The 26067-nt window shown below is 38.0% G+C and overlaps 3 protein-coding genes across 3 annotated transcripts; all 3 read right to left on the bottom strand.

Annotated features, from left to right (window-relative positions):
* Positions 1-1078: 1078 nt before the first annotated feature.
* On the bottom strand, positions 1079-4001 carry LOC115787131 (uncharacterized). Its single transcript, XM_030739708.1, has 5 exons — positions 3959-4001; positions 3527-3850; positions 3076-3449; positions 2489-2529; positions 1079-1127 (listed from the first exon to the last, which is right to left on the bottom strand). The coding sequence occupies exons 1-5, from the start codon at positions 3999-4001 to the stop codon at positions 1079-1081; spliced, it is 831 nt and encodes a 276-aa protein (XP_030595568.1).
* A 2630-nt stretch (positions 4002-6631) lies between these two features.
* Positions 6632-9273, bottom strand: LOC115787130 (signal-regulatory protein beta-2-like). Its single transcript, XM_030739706.1, has 5 exons — positions 9180-9273; positions 8731-9054; positions 8132-8482; positions 7925-8050; positions 6632-6693 (listed from the first exon to the last, which is right to left on the bottom strand). The coding sequence occupies exons 1-5, from the start codon at positions 9220-9222 to the stop codon at positions 6632-6634; spliced, it is 906 nt and encodes a 301-aa protein (XP_030595566.1). The 5' UTR covers positions 9223-9273.
* Positions 9274-23505: 14232 nt separating this feature from the next.
* LOC115787129 (signal-regulatory protein beta-2-like) lies at positions 23506-25037 on the bottom strand. Its single transcript, XM_030739705.1, has 6 exons — positions 24983-25037; positions 24559-24888; positions 24116-24469; positions 23884-24006; positions 23745-23782; positions 23506-23640 (listed from the first exon to the last, which is right to left on the bottom strand). The coding sequence occupies exons 1-6, from the start codon at positions 25023-25025 to the stop codon at positions 23506-23508; spliced, it is 1023 nt and encodes a 340-aa protein (XP_030595565.1). The 5' UTR covers positions 25026-25037.
* Positions 25038-26067: the final 1030 nt, after the last annotated feature.

Here is a 26067-nt window from a genome sequence, read left to right as displayed (position 1 = left end):
TCGGATGCATCGCTAACGACGATGAGTCTGGCTACAGGCAGGAGGTGGAACACCTGGAGGGTTGGTACAGAGACAACAATCTCTGTATCAATGTGGCAAAAACAAATGAGATGATCGTGGACTTCAGAAGAGCCAGACACCCCCTCCTCCCCCTGCACATTGGAGGATCTGTGGTGGAAGTGGTCCCCAGGTACAGGTACTTGGGCGTTCACCTAAGTAACGACCTCACCTGGGGCAACAACACTTCCAGTCTGGTCAGGAAGCCACAGCAGCACTTCTACTTCCTCAGGAGGCTGAGGCGTGCTGGACTCTGAAGCTCAGTCCTGTCTTCATTCTACAGATGTGTGGTGGAGAGCGTCCTGGGCTACTGCATCACTGTGTGGCATGGAAGCTGCTCTGCAGCAGAGAAGAAGGCTCTGCACAGGTTGGTGAAGGCTGCACAGTGGACTGTTGAAGTCAGCTTCTCCACCACCACAAACATTTACACCTCCAGATGCAGGAAAAGGGACGCCTGCATCCTGAAGGACCACACACACCCAGCACACACACTCTTTTTTTTACTCCCCTCAGGTAGAAGCCTGAGGAGCATCAAGAGCAGGACCACCAGTCTGAGGAACAGCTTCTTCCCTGAAGCTGTAAGACTGTTGGACTCTGGTGGAGCTGTGTAGCTGCACTGCTCTTGCAAACCTCTGCATACACTCATGCTGCTGTCATTTGCACAAGTCACTGCAGTGGCACCACAGGTCTCTACCATCACTCCACATCCTAACTGTAATGCATTTTTAATTTTTTTCTATTTTTAATATTTATTAGTGGTTAGTGCCTGTTGTGTTTAATTATTATGTGTCCGTGTGTGTGTAAAAAAAAAAAAAAAAAAAAAAAAAAAAAAAAAATATATATATATATATATATATATATATATATATATATATATATATAAATTCAGTGCGGCATACTTCCAGTAAGGGTCCCCAGGCTAGACCCCTCATGCTAACCAAGCCTACCTCGGAATATGAGCAAGAGATACACGATTGAAGCCATACCGGCTCGGACATCACCTGGATTAACAAGGTCCGCATCAGGTGTTGAGGAACCAGGGCATTCTGACGATAAGTGGGTTACTGGAACTAAAAGGTTACGGCATAAGTGGACACAAGATGAGAACCGGGAACTGTTGGAATGCTACTACACAAGCAACTGCTATCACAGCTAGAGATTGATGAGGTACAACACAACTCCTGTCAGGCATCATAGCAGCTAAGATGAGTAAGCATGTGGCCCAGAAAAAGCGAGGCCCAGAAAAGGATAGGCAGGGAGATCAGGGGAGCAAAACACCAGCTACTAGTAGATAGCTGGTAGATAGCTGGTGTCACTCGAGACTGTAAGACCCAACCGACCAACCTGTGCACCGCCTGGATTGACTACAAGAAAGCCTCATACATCGATCCTGGAATGCCTATAATATAACTGTATAAGATCAACAGGACCCTAAGAGAGTTCATCAAGAACTCATTGGGTATGTGGAGAACAACACTAGAGGCCAACTCCAAGCCCATCGCACAAGTCAACATCAAGTGTGTGATTTACCAAGGAGATGCCCTCAGACTCTGGTCTGACATACCTTTCAGTGTTCTCTAAACTTTAAGGGAGTTATCATTGCCTTTTGCAATAATTATCTAAATTTTCTGTATTTCTGAGACTTATTGTAACCTTGAGATTCTTGAGATTTAAGAACTAATAACTGCCTGAATTAACCATGAATTAAAATATGAAATAAGTAAATATAAAACTTCCATTAACGCACCCATAAACAACTAGCTCATTTTATAATCTGTATATGTCTAAATGTGCATCTTAAAGTGTTGTTAATGATTTACTTAGACTTTCTACACAGTGAATAATTAACAGCTACTAAATAACTTGTTTGTACTTGATGTAGTATTTATTTAGAAATGTTTAATCCACCATTTTTTAAAGGTGTATTCCGTAATATTTGTTCAATACAGAAAATATATTAAAATAAACACTGAAATGTGTATTCTATTAATCGCAGGAAGCATGACAACCAATTAATACAGTTACAAATCAGAAATACAAAAAAAAATCCCTAACTTTAAGGCTTTCAGAGACCATATATTTAAATTGATGAACCAATGTAACCATTCATAGTTAATATTTAACTAAGACAGAAATATAACAAGACCAAAGAATCACAGAGGGCCTGTAACATCTGGTTCAATTTAAATTTCAGGAAATATTAAACATTGTCACTGTCATCAGCATTTAACTTGAGAGTAGACACTGTCCTCAGCACACTCTCTCTTCCTTCTTCCTCTTGTTTTTCTTTCAGAGAAATTCAGTGCAGCGTAGTTTAGTTCCTCATCGGCTTCAGTCTGTATAATAATTAAAAAAGCAAGATGGTTATCTATATAGTGATGAGAGTTTTCTGACATATTTTAACTGAATACCATTCATTTTAATTACTTACAATAGCATGTCCTTGTTGGTGCGAGGTATTGGTTTGAGCATCTGATGTAGCACACAAGATAAATTACATTTATTAGATTCCAATACTAAATATATAATAGTGAAATGTTGATAATCTGGCATTTATTAAATGGTTTATTTTCACTCCTCACTGACGGAAATGAATTATACACATAAATTAGTGTGTATTAGTGAGGTACACAAAGAACCAAGAACCTCAATCCTTTTAAATTCATGGAAAATATAGACAACAGTTGACTACTTATGGTTTTACAGTAGAAACTGTCTTATGATTTTATATAGAAAATACATAAATGTTGAGCATTTTTATTATTTAAATATAATCTAAATAGTTTTAGCTTTCTTAACTTACTTTGAAATGGTTTACACAATCTTCGGTTGCAGATGAGGACGAAATTTCCAACAACAGAAATGGCCAAACACACTATTAATATTGCTCTCTGAAGAAATACTGACTGTGTTGATTGTACTAAAAAAAAAAAAAAATGAAAACCCACAAAAACAAACATCAGTTCTCAAAAAGGCTTATCAATCATGTTTGTCAACATTTAGTATAGCTTGAAATACTTGACAGAAAATGATACCTTGAATATCCAGTGTAGCTCCATTTCCAAATAATATCTCCCCACATGTGGCCACAGCACAGTAATAAGTCCCAGCATCAGAGGAGCTGATGTTCTTAGAAAAGTGATAAACACATCTCTGCTCAGACTCAGATATTTTCTCACATTCATTATGACTGTTTCCAGCAGTGTAGATGACACTTGGATGTAATTTATCTGATCCCGCTCTGAACCAGAACACATTATGATCAGTGGGACACACGCTGTCAGAATCAGAGTGGACTGAACACTGCAGGGTCGCTGAATCTCCTGAACGGAGTGGATTTGATGCCGTTGGCCGCTGAACAACACTGTAGTTTGATGTCATCTGATTGTTTCCTGTGTAACACAAATACATTCTTCAAAATATGCTCAACCAAATCTAAAAAGTTTGTAAAAGTATGTAAGTTTATTACCTTTTACTAACAAATATGTCCCGCTCCATTCAGTATTAATCCATTCTATGATTCCACAGTGATAGATTCCCTCATCATCTTGGTTCGTCTTCAAAATGGTCAAGTTGCTAAAATTCTTATCATACTGTGCTTGAAATCTTGATTTAAATATTTCTTGACCAAATTCAGGTTTAGAAGTTTCATACAGTGTCACTATTAATTTAAGAGTATCCCCGACACTCTGCTTGTACCAGTGGACTCCTCTGCTGCTGAGTACTTTGGGTAAAGCACATGTTAATTTTGCGGGTTCACCAAGCTGAACAGTTTTCACTGGAACCAAAGTATCTGAATTAGAAGAAAACAAAAATGTTTTTGACAATGTTAAAACATCCTAATGCAAATTTTCTGTTATTCTCCACAAATCTAGAATGGGAAAGATAAAAGAGCACTTACATCCTTGATGAAGAAAAACCAAAATAATCCATAACACGATCATTGTGACACTGCTCCTTGGTGAGGACTTTGTTGGCATTTCAGTGAATGAAGGAGGTGAAATCATGGTATTAGGTAAAACACTAAAATGCTTCTGATTGGTCGATACAGAAAAGATTCAGAAGTACTCTTCCTGTGTCACGGTTGCTTCCTCCTGGGCTTTGTAAAACCTCCCACCTCTTTTTCATCTTATGTTGCAGCTGTCCATTTTTCTATCTCTAGGTGATTCTTATATTTGTCTTTAAACCTTAAGCGTGCAAACAGTAATCAGCACAGTCCCTACTACTGGCTCTAGTATGTACTGCAAGAAATACCTCAGAAATACATCACATTTTGAATTTCAGAGGACAATTGCAATGCTGACTGTCTATTGTGAGGCGCCGTGGCATTGTGTACCTCCGAAGAGCTGAAGAGTGGGCCTGAACCAATGTAGCTTTCCCCCGTTAAAAAACAGAGCTAATGGCCAATTTTTTGAGCAAACTACATAATGAACAATCCAGCAGTTGTCTAGATACTCAGAAAGAAAAAAATCCCACATTAGCCCCATGGTGGAGCCAGAGGAAAATCTAGAATAATGTCAGACTGATTATATGATTTTAGCTCTTATTTGCATCTGGCAGCTCCAGAAAACCTAAAATCTCAATCAGAGGTAACAGCTATCATGGCGATGGTTATGAAGTCAAATGTCTGTCAAGACACATTTCTTCATTAGGCTCTGTGTGAATTCCTATCAAGTTGGTGTTTAATTTATTGTTACATAGGTACAAGTATGCTACATGAACCAGGCAACAGCATTTATAGCCTAAGCTAGTTTGCACTGCTTGTCCCTAGATGGGCCTTTAAAGCATGCGAAAACCAGTATCATATACAATCTGTATAATAAATACATTTAAAATACAAAACTAAAGCACAATAACACGTTGCACAGACTGCATTATAATAAAATAGGATAACTGCATGACTGGTTAATCTTTAAAAACTCTTTCAGTTTAATTTTAAAAATGATCCCAACATGATGTCGACCCACCCAATGCAGCTATAACAGCTTCAACATTTCTGGAAAGATTTTCCACAAGGTTTATGAGTGTGTTTATGGGAATTTTTGAACATTCTTCCAGAAGTCACTTTGTGAGATCAAACACTGATGTTGGACCAAAAGGCCTGCCTCTAATTCATCCCAAAGGTGTTCTGTTGGGTTGAGGTCAGGACTCTGTGCAGGCCAGTCCAGTTCTTCCACACCAAACTCGCTCATTCATGTCTTTATGGTCCTTGCTTTGTGCACTGGTGCACATGTTGGACCAGGAAGGGGCCATCCCCAAACTGTTCCCACAAAGTTGGGAGCATGAAATTGTCCAAATTGTCCTGGTGAGCTGAAGCACTGAGCATTCACTTCACTGGAACTAAGGGGCTGAGCCCAGTTCCTTAATAACAAACCCACGTCATAACCCCCCCCCCCCCCCCCCCCCCCCCCGCCAAACTGTACACTTGGCACAACGCAGTCAGAGAAGTACCGTTTTCCTGGTAACCACCAAACTTCTCAGTCACTACCCACACTTACAGGCACAAATGTAGACCAGTGAATCTCAGCTCTCTCTTCAACACAACACAACAGAACAGATCAGTACAGCATCACTGCAGATGTTGACTAATCCATATGTCGGTGTCCCACTCTGAGCAGAAACTCCTCTCCAACCCAGAGTGCACAACCCACCCTTTATTGGGTGAGAACTATGGTTTAAGATTAGGAGAAGGTAATACCAGCCACTTTGCAATCAATAGCAAACATTTCTGCACAAATGATGATCTTTTTAGATTCAAATTTGAGTGGCTTCTAGAAGAACGTGACGGTTTTATACTTTATACCTGGTATATTGTATCCAAATATGTTGTTCCCAGCATATTTTGTGTATTCCTTGAAGTAGTTAACACTAAGCCAAACCAAGTTCCAGTTTAGTTCCACTTCTGTTTAGTTTATAATAAAAAATATATAAATACATTATGAAACAATGTACTGTGTCATGTGTTGTTGTTTATGTGACGTATTTACCTAATTTTAAGACCTGCAAAAGAGCAGGTTATTTTTATTATGTCCAATGAATGTATGCCTCACTCCATTCAAGATGAAGCAATTTTGTGATTCAACAGTCATGGGTTCCCTCATCCTCCTGGACTGTCTTCAAAACAGTCAGGTTACTAAAACTGTTACTATTATGTGTATGAAATCTTGATTTAGATAGCTCTGAGCCATACTGTTTTAGATTGAATCATGTTAAGTTTGTTAGTTCACCAAACTGACCAGTTTTCACTGGAACCACAGAGTGTAAATTAAAATAAAATATAGAAAAAACATTTTTTGGGTGATGTGGAAACATCCTATAATTATTTTCTATTATTTTCCACTCATCTATTTGACATGTAAAATCAACAGATGCATTTAGAATATGCTTATAACATTTTTAGGCAACACATTAAAAACCATTTAATTTCTTGAAGAAGAAAAAGCTCATTCTTAATGCCATCGATGTGAGACTGCTTGTTGTTCAGGATCTCACTGATATTTCAGTGAGTGAAGGAGGTGAAATGATCATTAGGTAAGACAGTAAAATGCTTCTGATTGGTTTACACAGAACAGATTTAAAAGTACACTTGCTGCCCATCTCTAGGCATTTGCTCTCCTTGTCCATGAACCAGAACCCCTTCAGGCAGGATACAGGAATTTGGTGAAAAAAGATTCATGTTCTGCCCACATAATCTTTTTAGGTAGGTGTCAGAAAATGAATATTACATTAGAACATACAACTAATGAAAGTGATTTACACAATTATGTAAGCCGTGATGACCGAAGGGGATTAGCATGCAAACAGCAGTCAGCACATTACCTACTGCTGGCTGTGCTACTGTATGTACTGCAAGAGATACCTAAATTCACATTTTGCGTCTCAGTGGGAACTATGAGGTTGATTCTGTCATTCACACAGACGTGCAACATTTTGTCCTTCAAGGTGCTAAAGAGCACGCTGAACCAAATTGCAGAGTGAGATCATTCAGCCCCTTCAAAAGCCAGATATCATGTGCATTTTGTGTTACAAATTCTTTGGTAAATCATTCATCAGATTGTGTAATTTTGCTGAGAATCACACATCTTGACGATAGAGTAAAAGTCCAAATAATGAGTGGAAATTTTTTCTGTCTCAATCAATGAGAAAGCTGAGGCAGACGGACACAGAAACAGGAGAACAAGAACAAACACAATAATATGTAAATAGCAGTGTGTGTGTGTGTGCAAAAGAAAATGTTTTTAATAAATTGGCAATAAGTTCTTTATATTTCTTTATTTTCAGTAAAACAGATCAGTGATATAAGAAAACCCCAGTTTTTCATAGACACGTTTTCACACTCTGCTTTTAACTTGAGAATAAACAATTTCAGCTTCCACTTCATTCTTCTTCTTCTGTCCCCTTCTACCTTTCCTTCCAGAGAAATGCAGTGCAGCATAGTTCAAATCATATCCGCTCTCAGTCTATGCAAAATAATAAAATTAATATTCTTATATCAGCCTTTTAAAATAATTTCACTGAATTAACATATGGTTTGGTCTGATTACTTACACTATCATCCACTGTTTGATTCAAGCCGCCTTGTCTTGCTTGTGAAAAGCTGTTTTCTGTGAATAATCACAATAAAATAAGAATATTATGAACATCATCTGATGCTTCCAATCGCTGGCTGAACAATTTTACTTTTTATATTAAAATGAACTTTTTGACCTTGATGTGCTCACATAGAGCTTGTATAGAACATCAAGTATGAAGTGTCAAAATGTATATAAAAGATGCATTATTTTATACTAATTAATGATCCACTAAGTGCAATTTGATGAAAAAAAATCACAGTATTATAATTTTAGATTTAATGAACGAAACTTACCTTTAAATTGTCCACATGCTACTCTTTGAGTTCGGCAACAGATCAAAACAATATTGACAATGGCAGAAATAACCAAGCAGATTATTGTTATGATCAGCGCAATAAATTCAGAACCTGCTACTTGCTCTAGAAAACCAAGAAAAGAAATTATTAGTGATAATGAAAGACACTTGGAACAATCTGTCATGATGTTATTCAAAATCATACCTATTTGAAGTTTAGTTCCATTTCCAAATAACATTTCCCAACATGTGGCCACGGCACAGTAATAATTCCCTTCATCCGAGGGGCTGACAGTTTTAGAAAAATGATAAACGCAGCTCTTCTGGGGTTCAGATCTGTTATCACATTCTTCACTTCTGTTTCTGTCAGTGTAGATGAATTTTGGATGAGATGAATGTGAGCCGGCTCTGAACCAGAGCACAGTGAGATCTCCTGGACATGTCTTATTGTCTGAGTCAGAGAGGACTGAGCACTGGAGAGTCACTGAATCTCCTGAGTGGACTTTCATCAGTGGTGGCTGAACAACAGTATAGCTTGATGTCCTTTGAGTGTGTCCTTTGTAAAATAAAACAGTGTTAAAAAATGTGACTGTACACATGATAGTCATGTATGTGTTATCAGTTGCTGAGATAACTGCAATTATTTGGAGAAAATAAATGAAATGTATATATTAGACGTAATTATGTTGTTTCAGTCAGTTTTCACAGCATGCTTATTGACAATAACTTATTTTTCCTTAATAAGATAAAGTGCTGCTTTACTGGTTGAAGATTGGAAAATTGGTGAGTAGATCACATTATTACCCTTTACTAACAAATAGGTCCCGGTCCATTTTGTATTCTGGAACCACTCTGTGATTCCACAGTGATAGATTCCCTCGTCCTCTTGGTTTGTCCTGGTCAGGTTGGTGAAATTTTCATCGTAATTAACCTTCCATCTTGAGTCATTAAACTCGGGGGCAAACTCCGGTTCTGCAGATTCCTTCAGTGTCCACATCACTTTCAGAAAGTCCCCGGCACTCTGCTTGTACCAGTCGACTTCTCTACGACTGAACTCAGTCTTAGGCAGGACACACGGGAAGGTTACAGGTTCACCAAGAGAAACTGTAGTTATTGAAACAAGGGTATCTAAATTGAAAGAAAACACACAAAATCAAAAAGATTACCTGATAATAATGCAGGAAAATCACCATGTAACCAGCATACATGATACCTTTATGGAGACAACTTGCACAGAGTAAGAAAACACTTACATCCTTGATGAAGAACAAGCAGTGTAACCCATAATATGATCATCTTGACAATGTCTCTTTTTGGGGACCCTGCAGATGTTTTATTGACTGTAGGAGGTATTATGGCATGGGCGTTTTATGTCACACTGTCAAATGGATCTGATTGGTTAACACAGCATACACATTTAAGGGCACTTCCTGTCACATTGCCCTTGTCCAGGTCAGGAGTATATCACCTCTTCCTTGTCCATTCACTCATTTTAATTATAATGTAAATCCATTTTCTAGTGAATGTTAGGAGCTCATCTTGTAGTTGTTTCATCTTTATTATCCACTTTGTATCATTTGTTTCTATCATTTCAAAAAATCCATTTCAGAGTTTCTCAACAGACATGTTGGATTCTTTTCACTTTAAACTGTCAGAAAAAAGTTCATGTTATAATATAGGCGTGTTAGTGGGTTTAAGTCCTATCTGGAACCGTCTTCAGCCTTTCCTTTCACTCACTGACTACTTTCATTTTCACTTCCTGCCTGCTTAAGTTTAGATAATAAATCTAGGTTAGGTCTCAGGTTCAAATAGACAACAACAGGCACACCTTCTGTTCTGTGCTACCTGAGTGACAATGCTCTGCTCTAGCTAACAATGTAGACGCTTGCATGCATTTTACATGCATTTATCTATACAGCCAATAGAGACTGCTTAAGTGTAAAACTTAAATGGTCATAATTGCAGCTTACACAAATCTATGCGATGATTTTCAGGGGGTGGACAATTTTTGTTTTAGCTGCACAGCTATAACCACATTTCCAGCAACTTTGCTTAGAAGAGATGAAGGTTATTTGTTGTTGCTGTTGTTGGTGGTGGGTTTTTTACATTGGCCGTCAAATATATTCTTTTTTTGGTTTGTTTTTTCAAATCAGGGAAATATCATATTGTTAAAATAAACTAGTTATGCATTCAAGCCAAGTGGTCTGAGTTACAGAGCATGCCACAGGATTTCCACATTTCATTTCTATTTTGACTGGTACACACTGTTGGATGTTGAGAGAGGTATGTGTGCATTAAACCTATACTTTTTTTCCCTAATGGCCAACATGGTGTTACTCCTCAGGCTGCATAAAATATGTGGACTAGTTCTTATATAGCTGTCTTCTACTCTACTTGAGCCCTCAAATGGCACTGACAAAAGTAATGCACAAACCAGTGTCATCACAGCTGATATGTCAATCTTTTAGAAACATTAAATATGGCTTTGCCAATCACTAAAGTTGTAGTTTTCACTTGTTTGACTGTTTGGTTAAAAAAATATATATAGTAAAGAATTTACTGAAAGACATTTAGGAGTAGTTATGATTCTGACAAAAGACAAACTTGTCCTGGGCACATTGTATTTCATTCTAAATACCACACTTCTGGTACTGAGCACTGTATTTAACACTGAGACACACGATTATAAGATAAAGTACTGTGCAAAATCTTGAACCACCTCTCATTTATATACTGCAAGAAAATGAGAAATAGGGAGAAAACATTATATAAAGCAAAAAACAGCTTGTCTAATGATTTTGAAAGTCAATATTTGGTCTGTAGATATTTGTTTTTGTTTAAACAGACCACTTTTTGTCATACAATTCTTCAATTTCCAAATGACACACTGCACATCATACTGAGATATATTAAGTGTTTGGCTAATGACACTTTGGGAATCACCTTGTGTGCCAAACTGTTACAGGTTACTGCCAAATTACAATTTAAATTTGGCTCTTAAGTTGCCATGTGCAGCTACACCACTGGTCCATCCTTTGAGTTAGGTGCTTTGTTTATGCTTGAATCAATGTTCCCTCTAAGCTGCGCGCCTGTGCAATCGCGCACTGCTCACACATTCTCTACGCAAAAGAAAATCTATGCAGCGCAAAAAACTGAATCCAACATAAACCGTAAATTGGACCAATAAAAATTATTTCCGTACCATTTTGTAGTTTAAGTCAGTGAGTGTCAGGTATTCAGCCAATGATATGATACGGCTCACTTACGCTACGCAACCAATCATCACATACTATTGTAATGAATTGTAAGAAGACTCAAGATGGGAATGGGAATTGGTACATTATTGCAAGAGAGCACAAAAGACTGAGAGAAAAGGAACAAGCTGTCACACACACAAAAAAAATCTGACCCTGAGCATGATCCCTGGTTTGTAACAGGTGTAATACTGGTGTGTGGCCACAGCGTGCACATCTGATGTTGCTCACAGTGGTCCTCAGTGTGCTCAGGGAGCTTTTGTGTATGCCCAGACACATGAAAAATTTGAGGGAACATTGGCTTAAATGATTCATATATCAGTATTAATCCATCCATCCATTCTCTTCCACTTATCCTGTTCAGGGTCGTGGGAGGCCTGGAGCCTATCCCAGCTGACATAGCCTATCCCAGCTGGAAACCTGTGCAGGGTACACCCTGCACAGGTTTCCAGCCTGTCACAGGGCTAACACAAAGATACAGACAACCATTCATACTCACATTCACACCTATGGGAAATTTAGAATCACCAACTAACCTAAATTAACCTAACCAGTAACTGCATGTCTTTGGACTATGGGAGGAAACCCACGCAGACATGAGGAGAACATGCAAACTCCACACAGCGAGAGGCCCGGGCCAAGGTGGAATCAAACCCAGGTCTTCTAAATGTTATTCCAGCTGTGAGGCAGCAGTGATTTTTTCCTTGTACCTGACCATTTTCAGAGGAATGTTTTGTGTTTGAGTGAAAAGCAGCCAATGTCCAAAGAAAAACTTTGAAAGAATTTAAGTATGCCTGGAGAACTATTTATGAAGACTACTTTAAAAAAGTACAAGGAAGTCTGGCTCCTTGTGAAATTACTTGCTTGGAGTTCCTCTTTGTCAACAGAAGCCCACAAAAGCATGCCTAAGAACTTGACAGCCTCCATCTGAACCAAGAAGTAATGGTGCATCAACACAGGAACCAGTTCATTTGTTGCAGATCACTTTGTCACACCTTGCTTTGTTGGGCATTTCTTTGTCACTGACTGTCGGTCACTAACTCCACGCTCTGGTTGCCTAGGTAACTAATATATTTATCATGTCAGTCAATCATGTCATTGCTTTCATTGGTATCGCCAGCCTGTCTTTGCTGAATCTCATTGACTTTCTTTAGTCTCTCATCACCTCAGCTGACATGCTGATGAGAGACCACCCTGTTGTGTGGAGGCCCTTTCAGGCTATTTGTGGATGGCCTGCAGGTAAATGAAACATCCAAGTGCACTGACATCAACAACTGCTAACAACAGCTTGAGAGTTACATGGTTATATAATAGAAACATTTTTATTGTGTGAAGCGGCTGGCATGAGAATCAGCACCTCTAAGTCTGAGGCCATGGTCCTCAGCCGGAAAAGGGTGGAGTGCCATCTCCGGCTCAGGAACGAGCTCTTGCCTCAAGTGGAGGAGTTTAAGTATCTCGGGGTCTTGTTCACGAGTGATGGGAGAAGGGAACGGGAGATCGACAGGCGGATCGGGCTGCTTCTGCAGTGATGCGGACGCTGCACCGGTCCGTCGTGGTGAAGAGGGAGCTTAGCGTAAAAGCGAAGCTCTCGATTTACCGGTCGATCTACGTTCCTACCCTCACCTATGGTCACGAGCTTTGGGTAGTGACCGAAAGAATAAGATCGCGAATACAAGCGGCAGAAATGAGTTTCCTTTGAAGGGTGGCTGGCCTCTCCCTTAGAGATAAGGTGAGGAGTGCAGCCATCCGGGAGGGGCTCGGAGTAGAGCCGCTGCTCCTCCACATCGAAAGGAGCCAGTTGAGGTGGCTCGGGCATCTGATTAGGATGCCTCCTGGCCGCCTCCTGGGTGAGGTGTTCCGGGCATGTCCCACCGGGAGGAGGCCCCGTGGTAGACCCAGGACACGCTGGAGAGATTGTGTATCTCGGCTGGCCTGGGAACGCCTTGGGGTCCCTCCGGATGGGCTGGAGGAGGTGGCTGGGGAGAGGGAAGCCTGGGCTTCTCTGCTTATGCTTCTGCCCCCGCGACCCGGCCCCGGATAAGCGGAAGAAAATGGATGGATGGATGGATTTTTATTGTGTATGAGATTTCCATTATAAATATAATGAAGCTGTAGAATGAAGTCTTTTCAACATGGATTTCAAATTTTATCAAGATAGCACAAAAACGTACTGTTTTGTAAAGGTTTTTGTGTGTTGATCTCAGGCGTGGTCTCACATGTGCCACTTGGAGACTCTGAGTGCCACATGTTAGCAGCCTTTGATATACAAACTTCAAATGGCTGTAACTCCTCAATGCTTCAACATACAGTCATCAATGAGGGCTCTAATCAAAGATACTACCCTGAGGAATCCTCTGCTATACACAAAGTTACTGATAGTACAAATTAATTACAAGTATAGACATATAAATCAGAGGTTGCCCTAATTTGTAAAAGAAGGAAAATGTTAGGCCTCCATTCACAAACCCCCCAGTCTATTTTCAGTGATTCCTTCACACACCCAAAATAAATAAATTGTATATTGATTATATTAAGTTACAGTAAATGTAAACACTACATATTCACATAAAAATAAAGACCACAATCCTCCTAATAGTCCTTCTCTGATACATAACTTACAACTCCCTCCCAAACAAATACCCCCACCCCCACCCCCACAAACAAAACACAAACACAAAGCATAAAGCTTTCTGTAAAACTTTATAGACACTTACGGGTCAAAAAAAGCTCTGAGCCATTGACCTCCTCATCCTGCTGTAATAAATGTAATAAAGACCCTGTGAAAGCCTTATCGAGACCTGCAACAACCTTCCCTGCCCCCAACACTGCTCTTGTAAATTTCCATATGTAAAGAACATACACACAATATACTGTAAGTGGTGCAACAACAGCGTACAGTGATATTTTCTGTGTAATAGTGCATGTCATGCTTACCATTACATACATATTTACATCTAAACGGCATATAATACGAGGACGAGCTGAGAATAAAAAGTTACACGATGATCTGAATGGTCTGATATTTAGAGCTTTTCTTGTCTTACTGTTAACACACTTTTGTCTACAAACCACATTTAACCATCCATTCATGGAGTAATTTATTCTACACTCTTGAAGCACTTACCTCACGTCCATAAACAATTTAGAATCACAGTTAACCAAACATGCATGTCTTTGGACTGTGGGAAGAAGCCAGAGTGCCCAGAGGAACGCAGTCAGGCCACAGGGAGAGCACACAGAAAGGCTCCAGCTGGGGTTCAAACCAGGAACCTTATTAGTGTGAAATGATAAGGACTACACAAGTATGCATCCCATATACAGTATTGATGACTATTTGAACATTAATATTTCTTGAAGAAGTGAGATGATCTGAAGTTCTACATCTTTTTGGACCAACTTAACTTGTCTTGAGCATCACCTGATAATTTTCCTTTACTATGATTTTAATGTTCATTTTTGATAAACTCATAATTACTGACAGAAGCCAATTTGGTTTCCTTCTAGTTTACTTGCAACACTGATAATTTTTAACAATATTTATGACTCTTAGTTAATATTTATATTAATAATAATTATTATATAGCTACATAGTCAATGTTGCATAAAATAGTAATAAGAAAAATCTAAATCTAAATTAACTTAGATATTTTCAAAATATTACATTCAGAGCTTACAAAAAAACAGGAAAAAAGAAAAAAAATCACACCAAATACTTCAACATTTTATTAACTAGTTAACATGATTTCATTGTAGCTTTTTAAATGTCATATTATTGTTTTAAAGCACACCATTGTACATTTGTCTATTAAGAAGAAAGCCATACATCCACTGTAGCCAGTCTGTCCTTTTAGTACATTACATTGCCATGGAGAAAGATTTATGCATACAAGAATAGGAACAAAATAATTGAGAAAAAACATTCACGAATGTTTACATGTACTGCAAAAGCATAAAAAAGAATTATGATTTGAATTCATTTTAGTCCATGACACTATTAATAAAATGTGAAAAAGAAAAAAATATTATAACCTGTTACTGTAGGTAGAATAAGTAAATTTCTAATGCAAAAAAATGCAAGAGTTATAGTCAAAATATAACAATGTTGATCCAGCTGAAAAGCCTTGAAATCAGTATTGATGCTGTTTTCTTCAGTAGGTTCTAATTTTTCTACAAGTGAAAATTGCTACAGAATAAACCAGCGAGTCTTCATCTGTCTGAGGAAACAGAAAAATATTGAAAGGCAGACATTAAACATACTGAAATCTTTCTGCTGATTGTTTCACATAATTACCTGTGGAATTTCTTGATCTCCATGTGCTGTCACATTTGTTTGCAGAGCAGCTGCAGCTGTATTGACAGATAAATTCACAGCATGAGAATGAGTCCAGTTTTGCTGAATATTGTTTGGCACACTGACATATGAGTGAGTTTTCTTACCATCAGAATACAGATATGAGTTATTCTTCAGTTTTTTGATGGAATAAACTAGAGAGGCTGTAACAATCAGACGTGAAGCCAAAGCAGCCACTAACAGAAAGAGCGTATTGTTCTTCTTTGCATCGCTCTTGTTGGCTGCTGACATAAAATGAAAAGTAAAAAAAAAGAAAGTTAATGATTAAAAATGTTATCAAAGGACTTTTTAAGAACTTGATTACAGAATATTAGACTGAAAGCTAAAATCTCAGCAGATACACAGGTATTCAAATTTCCTCCATTATTTCAAAAATATGATGCTATTACCTTCAGTGTTGCCTTCTGTTTTATCTCCAGACTCCACACATGTGGCCACCACACAGTAATAATTCTGAGAGTCAGACGAGTTCCTGAAGGAACTGTAGAAACATTTCTTTGTTGACAGTTCCTCTGAGTTCTTTTCATGTTCATCTCCACCATTCATATGACTACAATTAAAATCTGGGTGAGACTGATGTGATCCTGCACTCAAACAGAACACTCTGCCATCGGCTGGACATGTTTTATTCTGGAAGTCATGGAGGACCGAACACTGCAGAGTCACTGTGTGTTCCTGATGGACAGGATCAGATGGAGCAGTAGTGAAAACAGGGTCTGGTCCTGGGAAATGGAACAAAAAAAAAATGTAAAAATGAACTTCTTAATAGAAACTAAAAACTTTTATATTAATCATTTAAATATGTTACATGTCGTTCTTGCACAGATATGTAAATCCACATTTTTTAAGAATTGTAAGAAATCTTTAGGTTTTTATATACTTACCTTCAACTTTCAGGTTGATTCCATTCAAAAATGTTAAATCTCGATTTGCTGTTTTCATGCAGATGTAAACTCCTGTATCACTTTGTTGTGCTTTTGTAATATACAGAACAAATGTTCCAGGCTCTGTTCCAGTTCGAATGTGCTGATCATCACTCTGAGAGCTAAATGATCTCCCTAAGATTTTAGGAAATTTTCCTGAACCCAGCTTGATCCAAAACAAGGTTCCCACATCCCTGCGGGTGCACGTCAGGTTTATATTCTCCCCAACACGAACAGTCTTTGTCTCGAAGATCTGTTCATCTGAGCAACCTGGAAAAGATCAGTCAGGCATGAACAAAAGAATCATGTCTGCCCTCTTCTTCATTATGTCAATAATTTAAATGTGTATCAGCAGTAAATATGTTCTCTCTATATACAATATACTTACATCCAACACTGAGCATGAGAAAAAAATAAAATATCATCATCATTTCTGTTTCTATTTTCTTTTACACTTGATACTGCTGTAATAAGGACTTAATTTAAATTATCCATCTAAATATAACTATTGGAATTGGGAGGGAACTATTTCACAGCCGTCTGATTGGCTTCTTATTATGTTGGTGTATCTCTACATTACCAGAGTGGAAACAATATCAACCATCGTTCTAAGCTAAGAACATGAAACAACACCAAATGTGGGCTCCATCGTCTCATCTTTGATTCTTGTGGGTTTCTTAAACTGAAACAACAAAGCACCAGAACGTTTTGTATTAGTGCCACTATAGCAGATATACAGGTACTGCAAACATTTATATACAAACATTTTAGAAGAACTTAACTTTAAGTGATCAGTGTGGATACATTTTTATTTAAGCTGTATTTGATCAAGCTTCATAGTTTAAAAGTTATGATCTTATTGATCACTGAACCTAATATATAAAAACTGTTTGTCAGCTTGGTTAGAGAAATGGTCGAAGTTAGACAACTAAAACATATTTTCCATAAGGCTATAATGTTAAACCCCTGAAGGTCTGGACACAGCTTGGAAACGAGTTGAGGTTAAAAGAGTTTATTTACACCTCTTATACTGGCGAGCAACATTTCTCCTTGAAACTCCACCCTCCCAAGACTCTCCCAGCCTTAGCTCGCTTTTTCAGCTGGTGGTGTCCTGAACAAAAGAGGCAATGAGTAAACCATCCAGAAGAAGTGGTGGTGGTGGTGGTGGTGGGGGTGCTGCCGGTGTTGTGCCAAAAAGTGATTTTCAGTATTTGCCAAAAATTGATTGCCTGTATTTAAATGGCTGTAAATGACTTGTTGACTTATAATCTGTGAAACATATGTCAAACATATCTTTCAGGAATGATATCAGGTCATTTTGAGTGAGAAACAGCATTTCTATCACAAGGTAGAAGCTGCAATAAGTTTTTGGCAAAGTGGCTTTTATATATTCATTTTTTATCAAGGTAAAAACTGTCATTGACATTAAAAATGTCTTTTTAAACAGAAATCTGTCAGAAATCACAACAAATATAACAACACAGTTCTTTAAACATGTTTGAAGTGGCCAAAAAGCACTGGATTGATTATAATCTAGGTACAATAACACAGACTCCTAAAGATTGTTCATTTAATATATAAGCCCATCAAAAATCATGTTGACTGCACTTTATTTACCAATATGAGCTTCTAAAAATCTAAATTGGATTTTTAATCTGCTCACTGTCATCATTAAATCCACTGGTACAAATTTAAGATCTCAACAGAAGAAAATATTTACAGTAACCTTTTTTGACTAATTACGACATAATTTCAGAGGAATTTTGATACCTTTAGCCCTTAGAAATGAACAGATCACATGTATAACATGCAAAATAATGCTTCTGGAAATCCATTAAAAACAACAGTCTTTGTAATGCAGAGTTAAATGTGTTCTCATTTATAGGGTGTTAAATACTGTAGTCTTGTTAAAGGTAATCTGAAACTACAACTCCTCTAGGAGAACACACAACGAGAAGGGACAGAGCCATGAGGGAGCACACAACAAAGACCAAGGGAATACCGAGGCAATATTATACACATGAGGTAACAAGAGAAGAGGGAATGTGTGGGAGCAAAGCTGGAACAAATAAGAGGACGGGACAAGGGAAGTAGAACTAAATACAAAGTACACAAGACAAGAAACTGTTAAAATAAGACAGGAAATGACTAACTGAGACCAGACACATGAACTTGACACCTGGGCCCTATTCCAGGAAGCATGTTCAACAAACTCAAGTTCAGTCACCTCTGAGTATGTTCACTCTGAGTTAAGCATGTGCATGAGTAAGGAAAGAAAGTCATAATCAGTGGAGCTCCAATGATTCCCTATGGCAACAGGTAAATAAAGAACAGAGCCTCCATTTTAATCCAGTAGATCAAAGATCATGTGTGTCAGTGCGGAGCATGACGGTTATTTTAAAATCAGGAGGGAAGGGGCGCCTGGGTTGCTCAGTGGTGGAGCAGGCGACTATATGCACATGCCGCGCTGCGGTGTGGGCGGCATGGACTTGAGCCCTGGTCCGTTACCATTTTGCCCGCGTGTCTTCCCCTGTATCTTTCCCCTGTTTCCGGTCTCCCTGTACTGTCAATAAAAGCCGCTGTGGCCAAAAAAAAAAAAAAAAAAAAAGCAGGAGGCAAGAACAGAGTCATTGTAATCAGCTTGGTCTGGTCTTTCATCATCATAGACAGAATAACAGTTAGATATATAAATATACTTTTATAATGTCTGGCTTCTAGCTTCAGAGGGGTTATGGTGAACTTCTTTAGTCTAGCCATTTTCCTCCTTCAGCACAGCTGTATAGGGTTTTAAATTTTGAGAACTCGTGGGTTGTTAACACTTCAGATTATGTGGTCATCCAAATGAGATTAATGGTTAAGAAATTCATCACAAGTAGGGAAGTGTAGGGGTTAACCAGTCTGCCACCTGCCTGTCTGTTAGGCTTCAGCTAACACAAGTTACTAAACTTTTTTTAAGGTGAAAACAGATCCTCACTGCATCTGTAAGAAACTCTGATTACTGTAACTTTACGGAATGGGAAAAAGTTTGGCATGAGAAACAGTAAGTCTGAAGATACTCAAACCGTCTGTAATCACCATCCTGCTGTCATACTGTACCTGCCGTGTTGTTTAACAGGGGAATTAAAGCATCTGCATTGAAACTTAACCCTAGCACTGCACTTAAATCAAGTAATTACCAAAAATCACATGTGTGGGTTTTTGGCAGAAATGCGTAACTACTGCCACTAAAAACATGACCGCAAGGTTTAACAGCAAACTCTGTAAGACTGGAACATTTTGCTTTGTGGTTCAGAGTCAGGGACAGTTTTCATACCTATCTCTCCACAGACTCAGGGCCATCATATCAAATTGGGGTCAACGTATGATGGACCGCAAGCCAAAATATGTTAGTATGACAGTGAAGTTGTTCTTAATATAGTAGCACGAAACCACAATGTCACTGGCTGAATTTCAGCCAAGGCCAGAAAAATACAACCCAGAGGTTTAACAGCATGCCCCCCCACCACCACCCTTTAAGACCACGATTCCTGTATTTCACTGCTCACACCAGTTTAAAAAAAAAAAGTTTTCTTCACAGTGATAATGTGTATGGTGACATTCACAGCTTTGCCATTCAGTAATTCTGTACATGTAATATAATCACACATAAAAAAAATATACTGAAAGTACTGTGAGAAATAAATGTGAAATTTAAAGTCCAACAATAAATAAGCACTTTGGTTAAAATGCTGTTTGTCATCTGTTAAATCTGCCTTTTCATTGTGTGCAGAGAAGTGTTTGCACACAAAGACAAACACAAAGTCACCGTCACCGCTGACAAACAGTGCATGGAAACTTGAGCCTTTCTGTGGTTGGGGTTTCAAAGAAAGGTGTGAATACAAAGGGGCTTTTCTTCCTGTCTCACTCTGTACTTCAGTAAGCTGGTCGTGTGACGCTATTTTATCTATTTTGAAAGTCAAGTAGAATGACACAATATAATTGTTAAAAATAATATGTATAAAAGAACTACCAAAAAGAGCATTTGTAGGGTAGAAACGGAAAGGACACAAACTCGCCTCCACAGTTACACTGAGTGCTTTTTAAATTTAATTATTCCACACTTTTAAAAGAGGGGTGGTGCTAATCAATGTTCCCTCCCTGTCCTCTGTGGCAGTGGCAGGACTTTTTAAATGTTCGGTAAGTTATTGACTGTAGGTTTGAAGCCTTGCTTAAGTATGTTCCTACATGCCTCTCTCAGCACAGTGATGGATGGAAGCTTAATTCAAAAGAACAAATTAATTATGACAGCGTAAATATACATTTAAATTCAGTTTTATGAATAATGCACACATATGACATTTTATGAGAGCTGTATAAAGTTGTAGATGATGCACTCAACAAACAAACAAACAAACAAACAAACAAACAAACAAACAAACAAACAAACAAACAAACAAACAAACACTAAGTGTAGTTTGCTGAAGTCTTCTCTCGCTTCATATCCTGTTGAAGCTCACAGTGAGGGCTGTTCTGAGTAAAGAGCTTCAGTAGTTGGTCAAGGGGCGGAGAAATGGCCCACCACAACTGTTGTTTGTCAGTGAAGCTGCTGCATGTGGCTTTGCTTGTTGTTCTCACGAGTACAATGCAGAAGCCCTTTAGAAAGTGCTGTGAGACCATAAAGAATTAGTTTTATTAATCTGAATAAATAATTGTAAATGTTTTTAAACAAATAAATTGTTTTAATGATCTAAAATGTCATGATTCCATCTATATTTGTGGAAAGGTTTGGTTGACAAACAAAAACCACGGCCTGTCTGCAATTTTTTTGTCTCTCGATTTCTGTCTCCATTTGCATGTGGCAAGAAATCAAAGATAAAACGATTCTTTTCACAGCAGACATTTAGACTGGAGCGCAGGTTCTTCTTATTCTACTAGTAAATGTTATTATGCTTCCCCTGTGCTTTTTATGCTTTGACAAAGCATGTACAAAGTGGTAAGACTATTAAGACTATAACTGCAGGCTTATGTCAGAGGCCATAAGAAGATCAACGCTCACTAACGCTGTTTCTGTGATGTGATGGATTCTGAAACCTGACTGAAACTCTTCAAATAAACCACTCCTCACATTATTGACGCATTGATGGTTTGGAAGAAGTAGTTGTTGAAGTTAACATCTGCCCCCTTTTGCATTTGTCACACCTACATGTGTCAGATCGTCAACAATTTTTCATATTAGACAAAGATAACCTGAGTAAACTAACCACATTTTTTGGAAATCTGAGTTCATGTTGACCAGCTACACCCAGACCTGTTTCAAAGCCAGTCCTGCTGAATCAAGAGGTCACGTAGCCCTTTAAGACCTGTAATGGAACACGTCCACCAGACCATATCTTTACAGTTATACATGCTGTAGTACCGTCTTGTGGAATATTTCAACCCACTATACATCAAAAAAAAAAGTCTTCATAACCATAATTATTATAATATTTATGAAGGAAATCCATAGTAACTGAATGAGGTAGCTAAAACATGCAATAACCCACAAAGAAATTGAAAAATGTTTTCTGTATCTACATATTATGCTAGATACAGAAATGCCATAGCTGTACACGCTAATGCACATGATTAGGCGCATGGAGTACGTTTTGTTGCTAGTGCTTTTTACACAATTTTTGTGAACCCGTTAGAGGAGGGATACAGCGCTCTGGAACACGTTGAATGCATGTTAGTGTAAATCCTCTGGTTTCATATGCAAAAGAATTATTGCTCTATCATATATGTTTGCGATTCTACCGGCATTTAAAAGCAGTTAGTAGTTGGAAGCGCCGGCGCTCCGGCCGGTCACAAGCAGAACCTGTTTCATATAAAGGAGGCTAAAGAGTCTCAAAAAGCAACTCATCATTGCACTAAAGAAACTCAAGAACTGAGAACCAAAGTTATTGATATCTATCAGCCTAGAAAGGGTTACAAAGCCATCTTTGAGACTTTGGGACTCCAGTGAACCGTGACTGTGCCAGAATGACTCACATGTTGTCACTCTCAGCTCATCTTTTCCAGAGCTTGGTCACTCTTAAACTTGCTATTTATCCTTTTTCTGTGCCATATCAGAAAGCCATTATGCTGGATGAGGAAGTACACCACCAGCGTTACGGGTAAGCCTTGAGTCCCATCCAAGAAGGTCCCTGTGAGCGAAATTCTACTGACTTTTTTTCTAATGTTTGCATAAGAGTATTAAAAGTACTCTCTCATCCTGCCATCCTCTCAAGTTGCCCGTCCACTTTCAAAGAGACGTTTCACTACTTAAAGCCTTTTGGATAAGAACTGAAACATCTTCAGAATTCCAGTCACCTTTAGTTAAGCATGATGCTGCTCTTTTAGTTTTCCAAAATAATGTATAGTTCTTTCTACTGTGATGTAAAATAAAGATGTTCAATCAATTGTACATTTTTTCATACTTTTTTTTCATGATTTTCACTATTATATTTCATAATTAGGACATTTTTTGATTGCATTAATCAAAAAACAACAAAATGCAAACAGAAAATCAAAGAGAGGAAAACTGGTGCATAAAAAATTAAATGAATGAGCCCAAAGCCTGAAGTTTTGATATGTGTGGTATTTTTTTTTGTCATTTATTTATGTATTCATTCATTCATTTATTTAGGGAAATAAGCCACTCATCTTGATAAGTTAAGTGTTATCATTTTATATTACACTGATATATAAAGGAATGGTTAAGACTGCTTCTCACCTACTCTTGAAGGAAAACCACAACAAAACAAACAATAACAACAAAAATCAAGAATCAGTTCCTCAGTAAAGTAGATATGATGTAGGATATTACAAATATGTAAATGATGAGCATCAAAATGACCTTTTTTAAAATAGCAAAAAAACCACAAACTGGACATAACAGAATATAATACTATTACCATTAATGATTTATCATGTTATTTATAATTTTAATAAACATATTTAAAAAAAATCATGGTTATCATTATAATACACTTTTGGTTGGTGAAATAGAAGCCACAGTGCAGCTTAATGTGCATTTCCCACAGTGTGTAAATTATTACTCCACTGCAAAAGCACTGACGTCAGTGTAGACCGTCCCGCCCTTTGCTGCTCTTTTATTCCTCGGCTCTGAGTTGCTGTTTTTCCTCCTGTTGATGTTTGGGGCAGAGTAAACCACTGGGTTCTCAACTCTCTGAAGAAATTCATGAAAAAGAGAACAAAAAAAAAAAAATGTCAAGAGAAAGAAAACATTGCACTGACTTCTGTTTTTTTTTTTTTTTTTTATCTAAACCTTACCTGTTGACTCTGCTGATCATCACTTCCTGTTCCACCATCTGTTCGTAGGACAAAGAAATTTAACCTGAAAGATGCTTCATGTGCACTTAATTTGCAACAAAGCGGTTGATGTCAACAGAAGTTCTATTACCACACCAACAATTGGAAGTTTTCTTCTTGATGGTACAAATGAGGAAGGCTATAACAATCAGACTTGTAGCCAAAGCAGCACATAACAGAAAGAGAACTGTATTGGCCTTCTGCAAGTCCCACATGTTGAGTGCTGGAAAAATAGAAGGATCCAGTAATAATGATTATATTTGATAACATTATAAATTGGAAACAGATGTATTGTACCTTCTCTAAATTATTTTAACATTTTTCACATTTACCTTTAATGTCCAGTTTTGTTCCATTTCCAAAAAGTATCTGTCCACATGTGGCCACAGCACAGTAGTAAGACCCAGCATCAGAGGAGCTGACGTTCTTGGAGAAGCTGTAGACACATTTCTGTGTAGAGGAATCCTCTGGACTCCTCTCACAGCTGTCATTATTTTCATGAGCATAAATTAAGTTGGGATGAGAGTTATCAGCTCTAGGGCTGAACCAAAATACTCGGTGATTCCCAGGACATGTTTTGTTCTCAGAGTCAGAGAGAACCAAACACTGCAGAGTCACTGGGTCTCCTGGACGGAGGGGACCAGATTGGGGCACCTGAATGATGTCAGTGATCGCTGGATCTGGCCCTTAGAAAATAAATAAGTAAATTAATACATAACTATTTTTGTTCAATATTGATTTGTATAAATATTCAGACATATTCAGCTTTATTTACCGTTAATTTTGAGAAATGTTGCATTCAAAAATTCCATGTCGAGTTGATCTACTTTTATGCAGTAATAAAGACCAGAGTCGTTTAGCTTAGTTTTGCTTATTTCCAGAGTAAAGGTTCCAGGCCCTTGTTTTGCTGTAATATGAGGAGTCTTGTTAATACCACCATAATCAAAGGTAAATGTTCCTCCCAAGAATTCAGGATGGTTTCCAGAAACAATCCTGATCCAATACAAGGTTGCTTCAAGTTCAGATGTCAGGCGCGGGCATGTCAGAGTCACATTATCTCCAACATCAATAGTCTTTGTTACAAAGAACAGATCATCTGTGCTTCCTGAAAATAAAACAGAGCAGTTTGAGAGAGATTTCTATGTGTCAGGTGTTAAACTGGATAAATATTTATGGAAAGAAGTTGATTCTAAACTTACGACCAAGTCTGAAGCTCAGCAGTATATAAAATATGATCAGCATTTTCTGATTAATTCACTTGGCTCATTTACATTTAAGCATTCTAAAACGATCCCCCTCAATATAATCACATCAAGTGGGAGGGAACAATTTCAGAACAATCTGATTGGCTGTTCGTTACCTTGGTTCTCCACCACAGTGGGAAAAAAATCAATCATCTTTCCGGCCCAAACAACCGAAACAACACCAACAGCACGGTTTTGTTTTACAGTGGGTTTCTTTAACTCACACAGCATGAACTCACAAGGTGACACAGTAAAACAAAACACTCACAAAATTTCTTTAAATTTCCATAATAAATTGTGTTTATTCTTTCTAAAATGGTCATGCCATTTAGAATCACACACAGTTCACCTTGATAATCTCTGATAACATAAATTGGGGGACATAATATTCCATGCTTCCAAAAATATAATTTAAGATTGAGCTGTGGTTAGGATTAGGATTACGTTTAAGACTATGCAACTACGAGTACTCAAGGTTAGAGAAAGTTTCTAATGGCAACTTAACTGTTATAAAAAGTACTTACTGATGGATGACTCCAGCAATTTAGTGTTGCAAAAGAGATTAAAAAAAAATGTAAAAATTTTTTTGAATATGAATCTTACTCCAAAATATGGATTCCAAAGGCATTTTATAAGAGCTTTTCCAACTAGCATACATTATGGCGTTCACACATTCATTTGAATGGTGAGTGTGTTCACAGTCGTGGAAGATACTGTTTATACACTAAATTGGGTCACTGGAGCATGATGCTAGGTGGCTGTCAGGGACCATAATGACATCATACTGTCTATAACCTCAGATGTATCAGGGTGGCAAGTTCAGTTGCAGAACTCTTGATGGTCTGGGAGGAGTTTGTGGCCAAGAAACAAACAAACACAGACAGACAGACAGACATTTGTGTATTAGGTTAAGATTTGTGAGCCTGTATGTTTAATATGTTTCTCCTCCTATTATACTAGATTTGAACATAATGATTCAGCATTTCACTCAGATGAGGGTCTGTGTGACTGCACACCCCAATCTTGGCTAAGTTTTAGCA

The sequence above is a fragment of the Archocentrus centrarchus genome, chromosome 10, assembly GCF_007364275.1.
Source record: "Archocentrus centrarchus isolate MPI-CPG fArcCen1 chromosome 10, fArcCen1, whole genome shotgun sequence".
In the NCBI taxonomy this organism is placed as follows: domain Eukaryota; kingdom Metazoa; phylum Chordata; class Actinopteri; order Cichliformes; family Cichlidae; genus Archocentrus; species Archocentrus centrarchus.
The sequence above is the reverse complement of the archived record's forward strand: the minus strand, read 5'-3'. Positions and strand labels throughout refer to the sequence as shown.

Bases quoted from the DNA above. Each gene is read 5' to 3' on its own strand.
- LOC115787131 (XM_030739708.1), bottom strand. From the start codon at position 4,001: ATGATCGTGTTATGGATTATTTTGGTTTTTCTTCATCAAGGAT. The intron at 2,530-3,075 runs GTATTTCAAGCT...GTGCTACATCAG, and splicing joins AAGGTATCATTTTCTGTCAA to ATGCTCAAACCAATACCTCG. The intron at 1,128-2,488 runs GTAAGTAATTAA...GTAACCTTTTAG, and splicing joins ACCAACAAGGACATGCTATT to TTCCAGTAACCCACTTATCG.
- LOC115787130 (XM_030739706.1), bottom strand. From the start codon at position 9,222: ATGATCATATTATGGGTTACACTGCTTGTTCTTCATCAAGGAT. The intron at 9,055-9,179 runs GTAAGTGTTTTC...CTTTCAATTTAG, and splicing joins GCTTGTTCTTCATCAAGGAT to ATACCCTTGTTTCAATAACT. The intron at 8,051-8,131 runs GTATGATTTTGA...TTGGTTTTCTAG, and splicing joins TGGAACTAAACTTCAAATAG to AGCAAGTAGCAGGTTCTGAA.
- LOC115787129 (XM_030739705.1), bottom strand. From the start codon at position 25,025: ATGCTGATCATATTTTATATACTGCTGAGCTTCAGACTTGGTC. The intron at 24,889-24,982 runs GTAAGTTTAGAA...TTTTATTTTCAG, and splicing joins GCTGAGCTTCAGACTTGGTC to GAAGCACAGATGATCTGTTC. The intron at 24,007-24,115 runs GTAAATGTGAAA...CTATTTTTCCAG, and splicing joins AACAAAACTGGACATTAAAG to CACTCAACATGTGGGACTTG.